This window comes from Oncorhynchus mykiss, chromosome 9 (assembly GCF_013265735.2).
Source record: "Oncorhynchus mykiss isolate Arlee chromosome 9, USDA_OmykA_1.1, whole genome shotgun sequence".
NCBI lineage: Eukaryota > Metazoa > Chordata > Actinopteri > Salmoniformes > Salmonidae > Oncorhynchus > Oncorhynchus mykiss.
This window is the reverse complement of record NC_048573.1, coordinates 44510798-44532914: the sequence shown is the minus strand read 5'-3', so window position 1 is coordinate 44532914 and position 22117 is coordinate 44510798. Positions and strand designations below refer to the sequence as shown.

Sequence of the window (22117 nt, the reverse complement as noted above, 5' to 3'; positions counted from 1 at the left end):
CATGGAGAGGCTCTCCAAAGTGAGACAGGTGAGTTAGCTAATGGTGTGAGTCAGGAGAAAAGCAACGATTTGAGAGGTGGGTTCGGGTACACCGCAGGCAGTAGGTGTTGTACCCGATCATGAGAATTCTTCCTTCAGGCGAACATTTTGAGAGATTATACTTTCCCTGGGAAATGCCAGGAGGCTGCTCGCAGGGGTGGAAGCTCAATCAGTCATTGTTTTGCTGGGCTTCCCACACTCCTGGAGTGAAACTAAAGCAACAACAGGAGAGCCACGACTATTAGTTCAACAATTAGGTATTCTGTCTTCTTCTGTCTGCTCTTCTAGCACTTTCTGGAAGGCAAGGCTACATATGACACACGCAAGCAGGCACACACATATCTCACACACGCACGTAAAACAGCAGCGGCAGAAGCAAAGACCAGATAACGCTCGATTTTTCTCACACACATACATACACAAAGAAATGGGAGACAGCCACTGGAGAGGAGAGTAAGTAACCCCGGGAGGAGCAGTGGAGCGTCTCGCTGGCTGGTCTTGGAATGACTTCATCTCAGCGTGGATAATAAAGGGCTCAACACAAAGCAGGGTAGCTGCTGGCCCGATTCCCTCTCTTAATTCACCCTACTGCACCGCTCCGTTTCTCCCTCTCTCCCTCTCTTAATTCTCCCTACTGCACCGCTCCGTTTCTCCCTCTCCCTCTCTTAATTCACCCTACTGCACCGCTCCGTTTCTCCCTCTCTCCCTCTCTTAATTCACCCTACTGCACCGCTCCGTTTCTCCCTCTCTCCCTCTCTTAATTCACCCTACTGCACCGCTCCGTTTCTCCCTCTCTCCCTCTCTTAATTCTCCCTACTGCACCGCTCCGTTTCTCCCTCTCTCCCTCTCTTAATTCTCCCTACTGCACCGCTCCGTTTCTCCCTCTCTCCCTCTCTTAATTCTCCCTACTGCACCGCTCCGTTTCTCCCTCTCTCCCTCTCTTAATTCTCCCTACTGCACCGCTCCGTTTCTCCCTCTCTTAATTCTCCCTACGGCACCGCTCCGTTTCTCCCTCTCTTAATTCTCCCTACTGCACCGCTCCGTTTCTCCCTCTCTTAATTTTCCCTACTGCACTGCTCCGTTTCTCCCTCTCTTAATTCTCCCTACTGCACCACTTATTTTCTCCCTCTCTCCCTCTCTTAATTCTCCCTACTGCACCACTTCTTTTCTCCCTCTCCCTCTCTTAATTCTCCCTACTGCACCGCTCCGTTTCTCCCTCTCTCCCTCTCTTAATTCTCCCTACTGCACCGCTCCGTTTCTCCCTCTCTTAATTCTCCCTACTGCACCGCTCCGTTTCTCCCTCTCTTAATTCTCCCTACTGCACCGCTCCGTTTCTCCCTCTCTTAATTCTCCCTACTGCACCACTCCGTTTCTCCCTCTCTTAATTCTCCCTACTGCACCACTCCGTTTCTCCCTCTCTTAATTCTCCCTACTGCACCACTTCTTTTCTCCCTCTCTCCCTCTCTTAATTCTCCCTACTGCACCGCTCCGTTTCTCCCTCTCTTAATTCTCCCTACTGCACCGATCCGTTTCTCCCTCTCTTAATTCTCCCTACTGCACCACTTCTTTTCTCCCTCTCTCCCTCTCTTAATTATCCCTACTGCACCACTTCTTTTCTCCCTCTCTCCCTCTCTTAATTCTCCCTACTGCACCACTTATTTTCTCCCTCTCTCCCTCTCTTAATTCTCCCTACTGCACCACTTCTTTTCTCCCTCTCTCCCTCTCTTAATTCTCCCTACTGCACCACTTCTTTTCTCCCTCTCTCCCTCTCTTAATTCTCCCTACTGCACCACTTCTTTTCTCCCTCTCTCCCTCTCTTAATTCTCCCTACTGCACCGCTTCGTTTCTCCCTCTCTTAATTCTCCCTACTGCACCGCTCCGTTTCTCCCTCTCTTAATTCTCCCTACTGCACCGCTCCGTTTCTCCCTCTCTTAATTCTCCCTACTGCACCGCTCCGTTTCTCCCTCTCTTAATTCTCCCTACTGCACCGCTTCGTTTCTCCCTCTCTTAATTCTCCCTACTGCACCACTTATTTTCTCCCTCTCTCCCTCTCTTAATTCTCCCTACTGCACCGCTTCGTTTCTCCCTCTCTTAATTCTCCCTACTGCACCGCTCCGTTTCTCCCTCTCTTAATTCTCCCTACTGCACCACTTCTTTTCTCCCTCTCTTAATTCTCCCTACTGCACCGCTCCGTTTCTCCCTCTCTTAATTCTCCCTACTGCACCACTTCTTTTCTCCCTCTCTTAATTCTCCCTACTGCACCGCTCCGTTTCTCCCTCTCTTAATTCTCCCTACTGCACCGCTTCGTTTCTCCCTCTCTTAATTCTCCCTACTGTACCGCTCCGTTTCTCCCTCTCTTAATTCTCCCTACTGCACCACTTCTTTTCTCCCTCTCTTAATTCTCCCTACTGCACCGCTCCGTTTTTCCCTCTCTTAATTCTCCCTACTGCACCACTTCTTTTCTCCCTCTCTTAATTCTCCCTACTGCACCGCTCCGTTTCTCCCTCTCTTAATTCTCCCTACTGCACCGCTTCGTTTCTCCCTCTCTTAATTCTCCCTACTGTACCGCTCCGTTTCTCCCTCTCTTAATTCTCCCTGCTGCACCCGTTTCTCCCTCTCTCCCTCTCTTAACTCTCCCTGCTGCACCCGTTTCTCCCTCTCTTAATTCTCCCTACTGCACCTCTCCGTTTCTCCCTCTCTTAACTCTCCCTGCTGCACCCGTTTCTCCCTCTCTCCCTCTTAACTCTCCCTGATGCACCCGTTTCTCCCTCTCTCCCTCTCTTAACTCTCCCTGCTGCACCCGTTTCTCCCTCTCTCCCTCTCTTTACTCTCCCTGCTGCACCCGTTTCTCTCTTGCTCCCTTTCCCTTGCTCAGTTCTCCCTCCATATCTCCTGCTCCTTCCCTCTGTTGTTCCCTCCCTCCCTCTCTTTCTCCCTCTTTCCGTCACATTTCTCCCGGCTGCACCCCTCTTTCTCACTCTCCCATTCCCCCCTCATTTCTAACTGCCTCGTGTGTCTCCCACTCTTATTTCTGTATAACGCTCGGTTTCTCCCCCTTTCCTCCTACACCCCTCTATACTTTCTACTCCCCCTCTCTTTCCCCCATTTTCTGTCACTCTCTCCCTTGCTCTTACCCTCCCTCCCGCTTCTCTCTCTCAAGTGCTGTGCATCAATAGACAGTCTTTCTGTGTGACTGATGGAACCATGTTGATTGCAAACAGAAGCGTATTGCTCCATCCCTCAAGTGATCACTGTACTGATGAGGGGTTGCTACAAGTGGCTGTTCCCATTCATCGCCAATGGGCTGTGCTTCACATCCCAAGAACTACAGCCTATCCTCTGACATATACTTTAGAGATTAAAATATAATTTGTTGAAATTATTTTTTTTACGAGTTAGATTAATCAAAGAGCTGTGTGAGAGCTGTCCTAAACACTCAATCGTGAGGTCAAAGACACAGGCAGTGTGTGTGTGTGTGTGTGGTGTGTGTGTGTGTGTGTGTGTGTGTGTGTGTGTGTGTGTGTGTGTGTGTGTGTGTGTGTGTGTGTGTGTGTGTGCGTGCGTGCGTGCGCCACTGAGACAACCTCATCCAGATATCTCTGTTTGCCTCTGAAAGCCACCACTTCCTTGCCATTGTTGGCTAAAACAACAGGATCGGCCAGGCCACTTTACTGTAGCCAGCCAAATCTCTTGGCTCAGGGGTGCCAGTGGGTGGGCACACACACTGGATAAAGCGAGTGAGAGAGAAAGCGAGAGAGAGGCACATTCCTGAGGCCTCAGAGAAAGCTGCCCTACCACCACAGAGGAGTGTCATCGCAGGGCCTTGCACAGTATACACATACTGTGTTCCACGTACACCCATACACATGTACGCTTGCCCAACACACACACACAGTGCAGGGCAGCTCCATCGCCATTTACGATCAAAGTCTTGCTCGATGGGGTTGTGACTTACACGACATGCATCTCACACATCTTCTCGAGATAGAACATCAGGAATAGGGAGATATGAAAGTAGGTCAATCCCACTTGTTTTTGAACCTGCACGGCTCAAGTCTGGCGGTCTGGAGGCTGCACCTGGTTATTAGGCTGTGGCTGGCAGCTTTACTGTCCAGATTCCAGCCTAATTACAGGTGAACCGAGAGGGCCTTGGATGGACTCTGAGACACAGAGGAGTGGGAGTGTGGGAAAAAAGACAGAGGGAGGTCACCTCCTCTGCCCAGATCTCCAGAAACAGACAGGATGTGGAGAGGTTCGAGGAGAGAAATATGGGAGAAGGGGGAGAGGAATGGATCGATGCTAGAGCTAGACGGATGCGCTGAGAGGTGGATAGACACATGTACAGGTAAGCAGACATACCAAAATAAATACAATATAACTCAAAAGACCGACAACGAGTTAGACATACAGAGAGGAGTGATGGCAGGGGGACAGATGGAGAGAGACTGCTAGGAAAGAGTCCTCCTTCCCACAAAGCAGGAGCCCCAAATACCTGACACCGGGAAGAGAGAGGGTCTTGATGTTTTTCTCATCAAGGTCAACCCTCCAGGATGGAGGGAGGGATAGAGGGGGAGAACAGGAAGTGATAGCGACGTGAGCGATGGTGGAGGAGCAAAAGGAAAGGAAAGGCCTGTGCATCACTCCATGTCATTGTGTGGTGTGCGAACGTGGGCCCTACACCAGCAAACCAGAACCTCTAACAGCCTCTATACAGTACTATAGGGCAGTCTGGAGAAACTCACATTGATAAGACAGAGGGCCCACAAGCAGAAGCAACAGGGTTTGTAACTAGCCTAAATACATTGCAATTGCTCCTGAAGCCAACTACATCTACCGTGTAGTGCCAGCCACAGTGCATTCCAAACATCAAAGAAAGAGAGAAACTGCAGCAGATGCCAGGACATAGAAAAGCTAGAACAGTTGTATTAGGAATACAGTAGCATCCCAAAGGCTACCAACTAACTATCCCTGCTACACTACGGGTGCCAGCAGGGAATGTTTATATATTGACCAACACCAAGTCAGACCACCTCCACATCGGGAAAGGGAGATTTGTCCTTGTAATTGGGTTCTTCCTGTTTCTCAATACAGGCGAGTGATTCTATTATCATGCATTGTGGCTCAGGTTTAATTCAGTCTAGCAGATGAGCTAGAGGAAGCAGGGAGGGGAAAATGCATTGCACATTCCCTGGTTGACATATTGACCATGGGGCAACACGACCCAGCCTCTAGCTGTATATTTTTCAACTCAGAATGATGAATTCTCTGCTTGAATGCAGTTGGATAAACATAAGATAAGAAACAAGAGATTGACAACCTGAGAAATGGCTCATTTTAGGCAAAACTGCACAAGGTTTTTATCAGCAAACAGTCTCCCCTATCATCCAATATCCCATACTCTGTCCTAGACTGACAGTCGAGCTAACCTTAACCCAAACTTAAATGACATTAGTCTTACAATCCCCTCGAGGGCTCGTCGTAAGCCTCCCCTTTAACCCTGGTGCCTTCGGCATGTTTACAGTAAGCAGCAATAAGCAGCTACTTATAAGCAGCTACGCTCGCATCCAGCCGTAGAATCAGGAGGTCGGAATTGGAATGACGCGGTAGATTTCAGATCCCGAGGAAGTCCATATCCCGCACTACAGTCCCGCGGCGGGGCTGTGATTACCCCTCTGGCCTTTGTGTCTGGTAAGACTGGGATCCTGGGGGGAGGGGGTTCCGGTTCACTGTTCATATGAAGTCCGGGAGCCTGCTGGGTCAGTCAGAGTTTCCTTTTCCAAACAACTTAGATTAGCTCATGTCTCAGAGGCCTGTACTGTACACCTTCCTCACATGCAGATGGCTCATGCATTTCATTATTTATTGTTTCAATGGTCACCTTAGAAGATGAAGGCCAGTAGCACTGATGTCCCTTTGGTGCTTTTCTACACTGCCATTGTGTGCAATATGTGTACTGGGTGAATAATATATATATTTTTTTTTTTTTGTTTTTTTTAAGAGGTATAAAATGACACTTGAAGGAGTTACAGGAGTAACTAAGTCCACCAACGTAAACCATCTAAATCAATTTCAAAGGATTGCATTTCTTTAAAGGAATGCTACAAGTTTGGGCTTCAGCCTGCGAAAGGGGTTCAGGGCCAATCCTACAGTATGGAGTTCTGAGTAACGCATATTCCCAGAATAGTTATCTCTCTCTGTACAGCCCAAGGAGGTGTTCAAGACCAGACCACTCCATGAACTGTTGTATGAGTGGCATTGAGCCCTATTGAGTGTTTCATAATTGTGCCCTAAGGGTAAAGAATTCAAAGGTAAAGACTGCTAGTGCAGTCTTTATGGCTTACAACTATTATAAAATGCTTGAGATGACAACTGACAATATGAAATGGGGCGAGGTTCATCATTCCTCTAACCAGATCATTCTCACTTGAATGCTAGACGAGGGCCTTGGCATCAACTCAAATTTGGTCTACTGTCTCCACACGGAACTCCACTACAACATCACAAAATACCATTTGTATATTTTTGGAGATTTTACATTAAGATTACACACTGACCAAAAATATAAACGCAACATGTAAAGTGTTGGTCCCATGTGTTATGAGGTGAAAAAACGTATCTCAAATTTAGTGAGCATTTCTCCTGTAATATTTCTGTCTGTAATAAAGCCCTTTTGTGTGGAAAACCTCATTCTGATTGGCTGGGCCCGGCTCCCCAGTCATGTGAAATCCATAGATTAGGGCCTAATGAATTTATTTCAATTGACTGATTTCCTTTTATGAACTGTAACTCAGTAAAATGTTTGAAATTGTTGCATGTTGCGTTTATATTTTTGTTCAGTATATATGGCATTGTGTCTAAATGTATATGCTAGTGAACAGAGTGACAGACCTATGGTGTCTGACTGTACAATGCTAGTGAACAGAGTGACAGACCTATGGTGTCTGACTGTACTATGCTAGTGAACAGAGTGACAGACCTATGGTGTCTGACTGTACTATGCTAGTGAACAGAGTGACAGACCTATGGTGTCTGACTGTACTATGCTAGTGAACAGAGTGACAGACCTATGGTGTCTGACTGTACTATGCTAGTGAACAGAGTGACAGACCTATGGTGTCTGACTGTACTATGCTAGTGAACAGAGTGACAGACCTATGGTGTCTGACTGTACTATGCTAGTGAACAGAGTGACAGACCTATGGTGTCTGACTGTACTATGCTAGTGAACAGAGTGACAGACCTATGGTGTCTGACTGTACTATGCTAGTGAACAGAGTGACAGACCTATGGTGTCTGACTGTACTATGCTAGTGAACAGAGTGACAGACCTATGGTGTCTGACTGTACAATGCTAGTGAACAGAGTGACAGACCTATGGTGTCTGACTGTACTATGCTAGTGAACAGAGTGACAGACCTATGGTGTCTGACTGTACTATGCTAGTGAACAGAGTCACAGACCTTTGGTGTCTGACTGTACTATGCTAGTGAACAGAGTGACAGACCTATGGTGTCTGACTGTACTATGCTAGTGAACAGAGTGACAGGCCTATGGTGTCTGATTGTACTATGCTAGTGAACAGAGTGACAGACCTAGGGTGTCTGACTGTATATGGATCTCTATGAGACATCAATTCCATCAGTGATTCTTATCATTAACCAAACAGACAGAGTCACGGGTAGGGCAGTGAGTCAGGGTAAGGTGAAGTGGTCCCCTCCTCTCTCTCCCTCTCGTTCACTCTCCCTCCTGTCTTTCATGGATTTTTCATTTGTAGCCCTTCATCGCTATTCCTGGCAGGCACTGCGCTCCCACAATTTATTTATTAAAATCTAAAAGTATAATAACTCTGGAGACTTAGGGGTAGCTGGCAAACAGGTAGATCTCTCTGCCTTTGTCAGTATTTGTTGCTCGCCCCTCCAATACTCATTATCTTCTCACTGCCTCTCCACACTCTCTTCACTGCGAAAACACATTCACACATTATATGCCAGTGTTGTGTTTGAGACCAACTAAAGCGAGACCGATTCATGACCAAGACCGGAGCAAATCGAGGCGAGTCAAGACCAAGACCGGAGGGGGGGGGCGAGGCTGAGGCCGAGGCTGAGTCAAGACCAAGACCGGAGGGGGGGCGAGGCCGAGTCAAGACCAAGACCGGAGGGGGGGGCGAGGCCGAGTCAAAACCAAGACCGGAGGGGGGGCGAGGCCGAGTCAAGACCAAGACCGGAGGGGGGGCGAGGCCGAGTCAAGACCGGAGGGGGGGCGAGGCCGAGCCAAGACCAAGACCGGAGGGGGGGCGAGGCCGAGTCAAGACCAAGACCGGAGGTTGGGGTGAGGCCGAGTCAAGACCGAGACCGGAGGGGGGGAGGAAGGCCGAGTCAAGACCAAGACCGGAGGGGGACAAGGGGTCCGAGATCGAGTCGAAACCAAGACCAGAAAGATGCTAGTCCAATTCAACACCATGATTGTAACTTTGTCTAATCACCACCATAATAAGAGTTCAACATGTCCAGTATTTCTTTATTTTTTCCCCCCTTTTTCTCCCCAATTTCATAGTATCTAATTGTTAGTAATTACTATCTTGTCTCATCGCTACAGCTCCTGTACGGGCTCGGGAGAGACGAAGGTCGAGAGCCATGCGTCCTCCGAAACACAACCCAACCAAGCCGCACTGTTTCTTAACACAGCGTGCCTCCAACCCGGAAGTCAGCCGCACCAATGTGTCGGAGGAAACACCGTACATCTAGCGACCTAGTCAGCGTGCACTGCACCCGGCCCACCACAGAAGTCAATGCGCAATGAGACAAGGATATCCCTACCGGGCAAACCCTCCCTAACCCGGACGACGCAAGGCCAATTGTGCGTCGCCCCATGGACCTCCCGGTCGCGGCCGGCTGCGACAGAGCCTGGGCTCAAACCCAGAGTCTCTGGTGGCACAGCTAGCACTGCGATGCAGTGCCTTAGACCACTGCGCCACCCGGGAGGCTCATTCATGTCCAGTATTTCTGTGTTCATATTTCAAAACAACATGTGGTAGTTACTGTCTTGTATTTCTGTGTTCATATTTCAAAACAACATTAGCAGTTACTGTCTCTGGTGGCACAGCTAGTACTGCGATGCAGTGCCTTAGACCACTGCGCCACCCGGGAGGCTCATGTCCAGTATTTCTGTGTTCATATTTCAAAACAACATGTGGATTCTTTAGACTTTCAGAATAGTGAAAAACTGAGGTCAAATATTGTTGAGGTAAAATATTACTAAACCTAACACAATGGGCCTTCTACGCCTTCAGAGAAGGGCTAAGGATTTATAAAATAATTATTATAACATAATAATAATGATTATCATATTATTATTTTCAATTATGTTTTGATTTAATCTCTTCAGTTTTTTGGAATGGAAAGGGCTACGTCAGCCATTGGCTAGGCCATCAAAAGCTAAATCAAGGCATCTGCCATTCAACTGTATCAGGGCAATATTTTGGAGTGAAAGTGGAATCAACCAATCAAATCAAATCAGAGTTTATTTGTCATGTGCGCCGAATACAACAGGTGTAGTAGACCTTACAGTGAAATGCTATCTTACAGGCTCTAACCAATAGTGCAAAAAAGGTATTTGGTGAACAATAGGTAGGTAAAGAAATAAAACAACAGTAAAAAGACAGGCTTTATACAGTAGCGAGGCTACAAAAGTAGCGAGGCTACATACAGACACCGGTTAGTCAGGCTGATTGAGGTAGTATGTACATGTATATATGGTTAATGTGACTATGCATATATGATGAACATTGACTTAATGAGTGGGACCATTTTTACAAAAACGTATGGAAACTTCTGCGTTCTTGAAGGACAAAAGGTCACTGCGCAATAGCGAGCAGTAGTTTTCCCATGACCTAGCTAGCTAGCTTTTGTTGTCGGATAGTTTGCAGAGGTTGCAGCAGGTGTTATCAAATAGGATGTTGTTGCTAATTTGTTAGCTTCTTCTGTTAACTTTCAACAAAAAGTTTCAAATGATCATCATCTGGTGAGTGGAACTGGAGTTTTCCAATAAATTGTGAAGATTTTCAATCTCAAAATCACACCTTTTTATAAATATAAAAACATGAAGAAATGTGATGGTGTAAATCCACAACAATGCTTCCACCACATCAATCTGATTTGGTGGGCCTGTCAAGGCCTGGCTCCCAAGTGGGTGGGCCTCTGTCCACCCAGGCCCATCCATGTCTATGCCCCTGATGCATGATGACAATTGCGCATCACAAATAGCCTACTAACCAACACTTCGGATGAAACTTTTTCAATACCTGGTACCTATTTTTAACATAGTTAGTATTTACTGGTAGATATTGGTAGATATAAGTTGAAAGTCTTTCCTACACTACCAGCTACCGATGTCATTCTTCTGTGAGCTGCACCATGCTAAAACCAGTTGAGAGCTGCACCATGCTAAAACCAGTTGAGAGCTGCACCATGCTAAAACCAGTTGAGAGCTGCACCATGCTAATACCAGTTGAGAGCTGCACCATGCTAACACCAGTTGAGAGCTGCACCATGCTAACACCAGTTGAGAGCTGCACCATGCTAAAACCAGTTGAGAGCTGCACCATGCTAACACCAGTTGAGAGCTGCACCATGCTAAAACCAGTTGAGAGCTGCACCATGCTAAAACCAGTTGAGAGCTGCACCATGCTAAAACCAGTTGAGAGCTGCACCATGCTAACACCAGTTGAGAGCTGCGCCATGCTAAAACCAGTTGAGAGCTGCACCATGCTAAAACCAGTTGAGAGCTGCACCATGCTAAAACCAGTTGAGAGCTGCACCATGCTAAAACCAGTTGAGAGCTGCACCATGCTCAAACCAGTTGAGAGCTGCACCATGCTAAAACCAGCTGAGAGCTGCCCCATGCTAAAACCAGTTGAGAGCTGCACCATGCTAAAACCAGTTGAGAGCTGCACCATGCTAACACCAGTTGAGAGCTGCACCATGCTAAAACCAGTTGAGAGCTGCACCATGCTAAAACCAGTTGAGAGCTGCACCATGCTAAAACCAGTTGAGAGCTGCACCATGCTAACACCAGTTGAGCGCTGCACACTCTTGCCGCCTGCAGATGATATTCCACTGAAACAAGGCTGTGTGTGTGATGCACAAATGAATATATTTCACTGTGCTTTGCAATTGTGTAGGCTACTTAGCATGATTTCTCTATTGTTCTACATAATTGAGCCATATACCTCCACTACACTACATTGATACGCATCAGGAGGGATTAAGAAGTGAGTATAAGCAGTGCCCACTGAAAACAAAGTGGGTATACGGCTTAAACCGGCGTATAGCCTTCATTACACCAAACAACTGGCCCTTTGTGTTTTACAAAAAGTGCACTCTCCTACGTGAGTGCACTGGTATTACGGTTGCCGTCCTTTCAGAATCATGAACCTGTCACACACTGAAGACCTATAGGTTCACCACTCTACTAACCTGTCACACTGAAGACCTATAGGTTCACCACTCTACTAACCTGTCACACTGAAGACCTATAGGTTCACCACTCTACTAACCTGTCACACTGAAGACCTATAGGTTCACCACTCTACTAACCTGTCACACACTGAAGACCTATAGGTTCACCACTCTACTAACCTGTCACACTGAAGACCTATAGGTTCACCACTCTACTAACCTGTCACACTGAAGACCTATAGGTTCACCACTCTACTAACCTGTCACACACTGAAGACTTATAGGTTCACCACTGTACTAACCTGTCACACACTGAAGACCTATAGGTTCACCACTCTACTAACCTGTCACACACTGAGGACCTATAGGTTCACCACTGTACTAACCTGTCACACACTGAAGACCTATAGGTTCACCACTCTACTAACCTGTCACACACTGAAGACCTATAGGTTCACCACTCTACTAACCTGTCACACACTGAAGACCTATAGGTTCACCACTCTACTAACCTGTCACACACTGAAGACTTATAGGTTCACCACTGTACTAACCTGTCACACACTGAAGACCTATAGGTTCACCACTGTACTAACCTGTCACACACTGAAGACCTATAGGTTCACCACTGTACTAACCTGTCACACACTGAAGACCTATAGGTTCACCACTGTACTAACCTGTCACACACTGAAGACCTATAGGTTCACCACTGTACTAACCTGTCACAAACTGAAGACCTATAGGTTCACCACTGTACTGACCTGTCACACTGAAGACTTATAGGTTCACCACTGTACTAACCTGTCACAAACTGAAGACCTATAGGTTCACCACTGTACTAACCTGTCACAAACTGAAGACCTATAGGTTCACCACTCTACTAACCTGTCACAAACTGAAGACCTATAGGTTCACCACTGTACTAACCTGTCACAAACTGAAGACCTATAGGTTCACCACTGTACTGACCTGTCACACTGAAGACTTATAGGTTCACCACTGTACTAACCTGTCACAAACTGAAGACCTATAGGTTCACCACTCTACTAACCTGTCACAAACTGAAGACCTATAGGTTCACCACTGAAGGCCTATAGGTTCACCACTGAAGGCCTATTGGTTCGCCACTGAAGGCCTATAGGTTCACCACTGAAGGCCTATAGGTTCACCACTGAAGGCCTATAGGTTCACCACTGAAGGCCTATTGGTTCACCACTGAAGGCCTATAGGTTCACCACTGTACTAACCTGTCTATAATAGATATAAAGGCTGTTAATTAGATATTAATGTTTCAAGAAAGGAGAGTATATATTTGGCTGGAGAGACGTTTATATACGCTGACTGAATAGAAGCTGATGATTGACTTTTTGTACTCCGCTGGCCTCGGGAAGAAATGACGAGACCTCACTATCCGAGACCAAGTCAAGACCAAGTACAAAAGTCTGGTCTCGAGTACTACAACACTGTTATACGCACATACAGACACGCACAGGCGCACACACCCAGGGACGCAAACCCACAGACATCGAAGTATCCTGAGAAAAGTCCAAGCCTTCGAGTCACCCTGCTCGGGTACATGACTTCCCATGACTCTCTGAACACAAAGGGGAGCTTGTATGGCCAGTAGATTGGGATAAAGAAAGGCACAAGACCACAAGACCTCACTGCTCTCTCAGTCTTCTGGGTGGGACTGTCTGGGTCTAGGACTACTCTCTCACACTTCTTTCGGTTTGTCAAATGCCCCCTACGCCTCCTCTTTGGGACATAGATAAAACCTACATAGCTATCATGACATAAAACAGGGCTTCTAATCTGTGCAGAATAAGGAAGAAAAGTGGTGATTGGTGGTCTACTCTGGTATTGTTAACTATTTGTTTTCTATTAACACTGAATTAGAAATGGGGCAAGCATTCCTGAGAGTCACTGATAAACCGTAGGTAAGAACTGACCTCACAGACAAAATAATCCAGACCATCTCAAAATAAACTAATCTGGCACTAGATGCGACAGGACTGGCATTGTCCTTTAAAATTGGGACTCACTCAACAGGGATCCAACTTAACTTCATTTAGTAAAGATGAGCCCTGCATGTGAAAATCACAAATGCTTGCTCCTTGTAAAGGTCCAAATGAACAAACAAAGAGATGTTCAACCCCTCAATTTCATATCAGTTATTCATTACCTTAGCAGATCTAGTGGGGGGGCTTGCTGAAGGAATGCTAAGGGGGGTGAAGGTAGGGAGAATGAGATGTAGAAGCCTTAAACAGTCATCCCACATCCCACCCACCCAGAGGAGCATTCCACAGGACTGTCTGCAGGCCCGTCATTAACTCAGACCACCTGCCGGCAAATCAGGAACCCCATCGCACTCCAGGCTTAGCAAACTAACCCCATACTGCTCAGCCCTTAACGCCATACACATATCAGACAAACTTTACGCAACTACACACTGACCATAGAGAACTAGGGATCCACTGACAATTCCTGGCCGACGCCTAGCAGATATTTAACTGAGCAGAGCACTTATAGTAGTACGGGTGGACGGAACGTCACACTGACCAGAAACAGCATCACAGCATCACCCGTGTGGCCATTGACTGGCATGTCACCTCCTTGAGAGAGCGAGAAGAGGATGGAACAAGAAAAGAAAGAAAAAGAAGAAGAAACAGCCCTTTGTTGTTCTCCTCTGACAGAGCCTTGAAGGAATGACGTTACTGGCATCAAGTGAAGTTGAAACAAAAGCAGCTGATAAACAGACTGGGACAGATAGCATCTCCCTGTACGCTCAACACCTCTCCATCAAGTGGGCTTCCTCTCCCTCCCCTCCCCTCCGTCCATGTCCTTTCGCCTCACGGTTTCGCTCTCTCTCTCTCATCCCTCTCTCTCCCCTCTGTCAGTAACACAGCAGAGGGAGAGAAAAAAACAAATGACAACAAACAGTAACAATTCACATGTTCTCAATTCTCAGAAAATGAAGCCCTCAGGCATTCGGTTAAATCTTGTATCCCTCCATACAATTTCAGACAGCAGTCTCATTGTGTTTTTCCAAAGCCATGCAAATGGCTCTGCTTGATTTTGACACACTATCTGACAACTCGGTGCGCGGGGAACAATTGAATATGCTAACATTTCACTGAATAGTTGTCGCTCGAGGTGCAAACATAGGGAGAGGAAGATGTAGGCTTCGCTTATCCGCTTCTGCAAGGTAAACGTCAACAGTGTGAAGGGGATGTGTGTCCCAGTCAGAAGTGGTGCATTTGCCCCTTTTCAGGTCTTCATTTAGTCTCTGAATTGCCTTTGAGAGCCGTGTGAACAGAGATAACACGTTGGGAGCGGGCCAGCTTTGAACGGCGACAAATATGGAGCTGTGTTTTTAGAGTGCCGGGTCAAAGACAGCACAGTATGAAGATAGGCAGAAACTGCTTCTCCAATAGAAATCCCTGATCACGCTTGTAGGCGATGTCATGGCGACGTTGGCTAGCTAAGCTCATGCGCAGAAACACGTCATCAGGTCTAAACGGTCGTTTGATGTGCAGGCCATCAAATCAAAGGCACACCTTTGATATAAAGTTGTTTTGGACGAAAATGAAAACGTGTCTGTTTGTCACTTTCATGAGGTTGGAGTAATAACATGTTGAACTACTTAAGACATTGGCCCCGAATCTAAGTTGTGTCTTTATAAGTCAAGAAAATAAACAACTAAGGAAGAATGTTTCACTTCTCTCATTGGCTTCTCAAACCCCAAACCCCGGCCTGGTCTGCTTGGTCTGCTTCGCAAGAATTCCCTGAAGTCTCGCGATGTTGCGCCTCTGGGTTTAGAAACTCTGTGGCCGGGTGTTTAGTGAGGTCTTGTAAAGATTCCTTTGAGGGGAAGGCTGCTCTTAGTGAGATTAAAGCATTGCCCAAGTGATCCCGTGCGAGGTTTTGAAGTGGCCTGTACCTCCGCACTAAAGCTCTGGGGAGTGATAGGACGAAACACGATGCCTCTAGGCATCTATCTATGCCACGGAGCATTGGTCGCACTTCCTGACCGTGAGATGCCAAGAAAAACACACATCTCCAGCATTCCAAGTCCACACCTGAACAAAGAATTTCCTCACGGTCTCTCTCTCTCTCTCTCTCTCTCTCTCTCTTCCCCTTTCATCCTCACTTATCCTTCCTCCTCCCTCCCATGCATCTTACACAGAGACTTTTTTTCCTCCACTTTTTGACAATGTGCCTCCCCGCCTAGCTCCGCCAGGCATTCCTGGGTCTCTCCTAGCTGTGGATATGTCAAGAATGGGGAGAAAGGAGTGGAGGGTACACTGAGCGCAGCGACAGGTAGAGTCTTGTCTGAAGGTGCTAACATCCCCAGTCTCCTGGATGGTGGTTGGCTGCACACAGAGGATGTGATCCGACTTGACTGTCTTAATTAAAATGTTGCACTGGACTGAAGCCTCAGAGCTCACTCTTCATCAGATGGAGGAATGCCAAATAATCCCTTGGGTGAAATATGGCCCGCAAAAAAAACAAATACAGATTTGTGTCTAACCTCAAGAGAGACGTGGATCGCTATTATGCCCCTGAAAATCAGTACACTTAGATTTGTTTTAACCTTGTCCTATAAAGACTGAGTGAAATAATTGTACAGCGATGAAACAAATACATTGCAAATTCACATTGAATACAGTTTGAAAAGTTTCATACGGTTATATTGAAACGAAACAGGACCAAGTGCATTTCCTAATTTGAAAAATAAGAAAAGAGGGAAGAAAAAATGTCAGCAGTACAGTGTGTCGTGCCGGGAAAGATAAAATGTTATTTGTGCCAAACTCTACCAAACACTGCAAACAACCTGCGACCATTGGAATCACCTGCCATCACTAATTATTTGGCCGTTTTTGAGGCCTGTATATGGAGGCCATGGATTCTAACTTCTGACCAGCTGCCAACATCGTCAAGCGCCAGCAGAAGCCGAACAGCAACAAGCCTTGTTTGCTGGCAAAGAGGGCAGAGACGGGCATAGTCACGGCAGATGTTAGGACTTATTAGTCACGGGTATGGGTCTTCTTATAGTGCCTGACAAATGGTTTCTTCACAAAAAAAGTGCCAAAAGGAGCGACAGCTCTCAATAACTCTCACTGCACTGGGGAAGTTTTCAGTATCTAGAGCTGCAGCTGGCTAAAATGGATTACTTGTCTCCTTTTTTTCCCCCAAACTCAGGAAGCTCCTCAAAAAACTATTTTTATGATTGCATGTTCTCAAGCACAGACAAGTCTGATCTATTCATTCCTTCTCCACGTCCGCTTCCTCCTGCTCCTGCCTCTGTTTAGGTAAAATTAGAAAACGCGAGGCTGTTTCTTTTTGGTGCCACGGCTTTGCCATTAACAGAGGTGTGAACATAACTGTCAACTGCTAAAAGAGTGTGAGAAACGCAGTCCCCAGTAAATACCTCAAAGCTCTGGGTTATGTGTAAAAAATACTTTAAGAGCTTACTTCTGACTTCATAAAACGTCCCCCTGACAACGGGGAAAGGTTGTCTCAGGGAGGTCAGTTACTGTCCCTGAAGGTGTATATCAAAGGGGACACCTCCACCTCCTAGAGAGAGACGATTAACCTGAGCAGGGCCGCAGCAGCTTCACCATGACAACTAACCTGCTTAGAGGACTCAGGTGTCCCTATTTGTCTGAGTGCTGGGAAACAGTCATGGGTGTAACCCTACAGCTATGATATTTCAGATACCATTTACTTGTGATGCAGGGAGTGTGATGCCTATCTTTACAATGTGACTGCCCTGTACTACTCTGTCAGACTAACCTTAAAATAATCTGGTCTCAGACGATCGTGCAGGTGAAGAAGCCGGATATGGAGGTCCAGGCAGGCGTGATTACACAGGTTCTGCGGTTATGAGGCCGGTTGGATGCACTGCCAAATTCTCAAAAACAACGTTGGAGGAGGCTTATGGTAGAGAAATTAACATTCAATTCTAAGGCAATCGCTCTGGTGGACATTCCTGCAGTCAGCATGCCAATTGCACACTCCCTCAGAATTTGAGACATCTGTGGCATTGTGTTGTGTGATAAAACTTCCCATTTTAGATTGGCCTTTTATTGTCCCCAGCACAAGGTGCACCTGTGTAATGATCATGCTGTTTAATCAGCTTCTTGATATGCCACACCTATCGGTTGGATGGATTATCTTGGCAAAGGAGAAATGCTCACTAACAGCGATGTAAACACATTTGTGCACATTTGAGAAAAATAAGCTTTTTGTGCGTATGGAACATATCTGGGACCTTTTATTTCAGCGTATGAAACATGGGGCGAACACTTGACATGTTGCATTTATATTTTTGTTCAGTAAATATTGAAAGTCAACATCTTCATCAGATGACAACAGAAGTGCAACGCTATTTGGCTGACAGCCACACGAGTAAAAGAGCTTACAAAGAAAAATAAAGGTATTTATTATACATGACCATCGTATTTCTAATGTTTTTTACAGAAAGAATGTAGCCAGCAACAATTCCTAATATTTTGCTTAACGTTAAAATTGCATTTTACCAGAGAAAAGCAGGCAGGCGAGGAAAGTACTGGTAAAAAGAAGCTACACATCAGTCAGAGCATTGTCTGCTGGTTGAATGCTCGTTCATGAATTCTCATCCAAATGGAGAAGTGCAACTGAACCACAAAATGTGCCTGAAATTACAATTACAATAAGAAGCATTTCAGGATCTTCGTTTTAAAAAAGCTGCAAGATATTTCTTATGTCTTTGAACTTTTTTCCTGCGTGAAAAATTAAGAATTATGCGTTAACGCGACAACTAAGCTTAACTTGCTAGTTATCAAAGTAAGTGGCTGAATTAATAAGCTGACGGGGCATCATATTGAGTTGGCTTTCTGCCATGTTTGAGAAGTCAAAGCCCTTTGGATGAGTTATCTGTACATCTGCCACTGCTATCTTTTGAATTCCTTGTTTTCTCCTCTCCGTTCTTGGCCAGTCTGCTACACTCCCATCTTCTCTGAGTAGTCAAGCCCATTGCCCTAGCGACTCCAGACTCCTCACAGACATATCATGTACACATGCTGCTCCAGTGCCAGTACTGTTTTTCCTTCAGAAAAGCATGTGTCAAAACTTTGTTCATTTCCACAATGTCTCTGGTTCACATTCGCTTTTAAATGTCCAAAATCACCAAAAATGGCATTCGGTAGCTCCTATATGTATAACTTTATGAGCTGGATTGCCATTCTTTGCGCTCGTTAGCATATTTAGCTAGCAACCGCCATGGAAATTCGCTATTATTTGTGCTAATTTTGTTAGACCCCCAATGGCCTTTTTTGTAGTTTATTTGGCGCCCCCTTGTGTACTAAGCTGGTAATACCGTAAATCTTGGAACGTATGAAGGACGGTATGACAATATGAAAATCTGGATTGCGCCCAACCTTAGTATAAAACAATCAAACTTCCCCCCCAAAAAATCCTAATTTATTATCCTTTCCACCGTGTAAAACATTATTTTTGTGAAAAAGTCCCTTTTCCTTCATCAGAATAATGATTCTCCTCTATAGCTAGATTTCAATCCAATATTCTACATTCTAAAAATAGTTTCCTCACAAAAATGTTTTGCATTATATAGCGAGTGTATACACTCTGGTATTGGCATGTGCACTCTAGCCAACAGCGTTATCTGCACGCTGTTGGCTAGAGCGCACATATAGCCGATATGATGAGATTATTATTATGGAAAAAAGCAAGATTATTTTTACTTGTCAAATGACAGCCAAGCATCGATTATCATGTCACCAGAATAAGACCCTTAATATTTATTGGAAAGGAGCATCAACCTCATCACCTTGCACTTTCACCACCCTGTGAAGTTCATCATTTATTTAATCTGTAGCCTAATAAACTGCATGCTTTCCCGATGAGTCATAGTAGGAGAACCACACATGTCATCGTGTGACTCCAAGTTAAATTCAATATGATGGTAATTATATCAATATTCGCACATAAAAGCTTTTCCACTGGCATTTTCCACATAATTAATTTTACCGACAGAAAAAGATCCCACCTTGTCTAACATATTTTTTTTATCGATACTTGGAAAGTTTACCGAAAAATTTCCATCAGGCCTTTCATGACATTTTTTATCCAGCATGCACTTTACTCGCATTAAAAGGTTGGAATGAAACCTGGTTTATGACCATGTACTGTATTTTCAATGGATTCAATAACAGTTCTTACGAGCTGCACTTTGTGTTGATTTCTAAGGTGCCTTTGGCACCCGCACTGCCTCACAGGCAAAATTCATGGCACAAAAGTACGTGTGCACCTGAGGCTCTTGCATGCATATAAGGCTTACTGCCGGTAAGAACGGACGATTGCCATAATTTTTCGAGTTTCAACACTCAGTTATTACATTTAAAAAAACAAACATTGAAATAGCATTAGGTAAGGTAAAGCAAAACCCCAAACCGGTCCGTGCATCCCTAATATGGGATACCTAAACAGAGAGGGGGTTGACTATTCCATACCGTCCTGTTGAGACTGAAAAACAGACAGAGAGAGAGAGAAAGAGAGAGGAGACAACACAATGGCAGCTTACCGTCCACACAGTGCTCCACCTCCTCCAGGTTACGCAGGGTAATCCTCATCAGGCTGGAGTTGAGCATCAGCTCGTTCTTATGTGCTGGCCACATGTACTCCGGGGCCAGGTTGACAAAGAAAATGCGCGTGTCGCCAGTGGCAACCTGGTTGTCGCATATCACAGGGTCCCCGAAGCCGCCGATCATCACCTTGTTGCCGCCGTCCAGAAGAACCTCGCCGTTGACCATGGTCTTACCTTTCAGGTACCGCCATACCCTCACCTTTATCAAGGCCATGGAAAAAGACTCTTTAGCTCTTTACTGAGGCTCCTCACATGCAGGCTGTAACCTCAAGTTAAAGGTAGTCTGAGCAAGGTGACATCATCATAACTAGGATATGAGGTATGCAAGTGGAAATTTGCCCTGTTGCTTATGATGATGTAATTTTGCAGTCTACCTTTAAGCAAATATATATCAAAAGTATTTTACAACAATTGTAGTTTAACAAACAGATTTAAGTCAGGACTCCAGTTATTTCATGTTTATATGCATGCAAGCACTTATTCTTCCAACCACTTGTTTTGATAAAACTTTAAAGGGACAAATTGTATACATCAGTGTACCATGGTTGAATAAATACATACTTTCCTGGACTGTATCTGCTAAACCATAACCGTATTCGCAACAGAAGACATGTCATATTCATGGGACAGGTTTCCATTTGGGCCGGTCTCATTTGGTGGTAAAGTGGTTCCGATCTGAAAACGTGACACCTCTAATCTACTCCAATCTCTCTACATAGGATATGGATCTTTAGTGTCCTGCTCTATGACAAGGCAATTGTCAAATACAACTTCATGCCTGTAAATACATTTTAAAAACAAGCTTCTGAAGAACGACAAATGTAACGCCTTATATATAGCTCAATTATGTACATCACTATAGTTTAAATATATATATATATATATATATATATATATATATATATATATCGTTTACTTGAGCTTCCCTTAGGAAGACAGATATAGTATTTTATGTTTCAAATGGGGTTTATTAGCCTATAAATATGTAATAAATAGTTACCACTTTGTTGAAAAGGTTGAGATTGTTATTACTTCTTTTGTTCAACTACTGTATGAGAAGGCCTACCAAGACCGATGCACTGATTCAAATGGCCACCGTTGGCTTTGGAAGAAAAGTGGGATGGCATGTATAGGCTATGATTTGACAGGTGTCACTTTGGAGTTAGGCTTACACGTATCCTACTTCCTGAAACAGAAACATTGAATACTTTGTAACGTTTTCGACAAGACTATCGTTACTTTGTAGACAACCTCACTCAACATAAATCTATCCACTCAAGTCAGGACAGTCAGGCTTACCTTGCACGAGTATGTATTATGCACTGGGTCCATGTTCATGATTTCTTCAACGGTACCAGTCAAAACTACGTTCGCCTCCTCTTCCCTTTTCTCCAAGTCTTTCTCCGGACAACTTCCGTGACATCGTTGACAGAAAACGGCGACTATCATCAATGCCCACCCGTACAAGTGAGTTGGTCTCCGTTGTGAAACCATGGTCACGAAAACGGGTAACAGACTAAATCAATTCTCTGCGACACAAAGTAGGCTACAAATTGTTTTCGCAGCAATACTCGCTATTTAGGCGAATAAGCCTTCTCCTAACTTCCCTACCGACCACAAAGCTCTCAATTTCAGACAAATCTCATGCGTCTGCTGCGTGCGCGACCTGAGCTGCCTCGCTGCAAGCCGGCTGGGAGAGAAGAAAAGGGCTGGATTCTCTCTCAAGGAATGCGCTACACTTCACCCCCCCCCCCTCACACTCGATTCTTTTTGAATGACGCTTCGGATTTGCATGCAATCTGAATTGCTGATACGACTGGTGAAGGGACCTGCGGTTTCAGGAAGGCTGCCGAAAGTGGTGTAAAACGCCACCCTTTGGAGAAATGGTGCGTTCACTGAACAAGTGTAAAACCTTGCTTTGAGGCAAGTGATGGTCAAGTAGCCTATACTAAACATTGAAAGTAGTCTCGGC

The 22117-nt window shown here is 45.4% G+C and overlaps 1 protein-coding gene across 8 annotated transcripts in view; it reads right to left on the bottom strand.

Annotated features, from left to right (window-relative positions):
• The window catches only part of agrn (agrin), a 279791-nt gene extending 257929 nt beyond the window's left edge, over positions 1-21862 (bottom strand). For all 8 annotated transcript variants that reach the window (XM_036988106.1, XM_036988109.1, XM_036988110.1 and 5 more), the window contains exons 1-2: positions 21445-21862; positions 20083-20344 (exon numbers count right to left, since the gene is read on the bottom strand). In XM_036988106.1, coding sequence (XP_036844001.1) covers positions 20083-20344; positions 21445-21639 — 457 coding nt within the window. In that variant the 5' untranslated portion in view covers positions 21640-21862. The remainder of the gene's footprint in view (positions 1-20082; positions 20345-21444) is intronic.
• Positions 21863-22117: the final 255 nt, after the last annotated feature.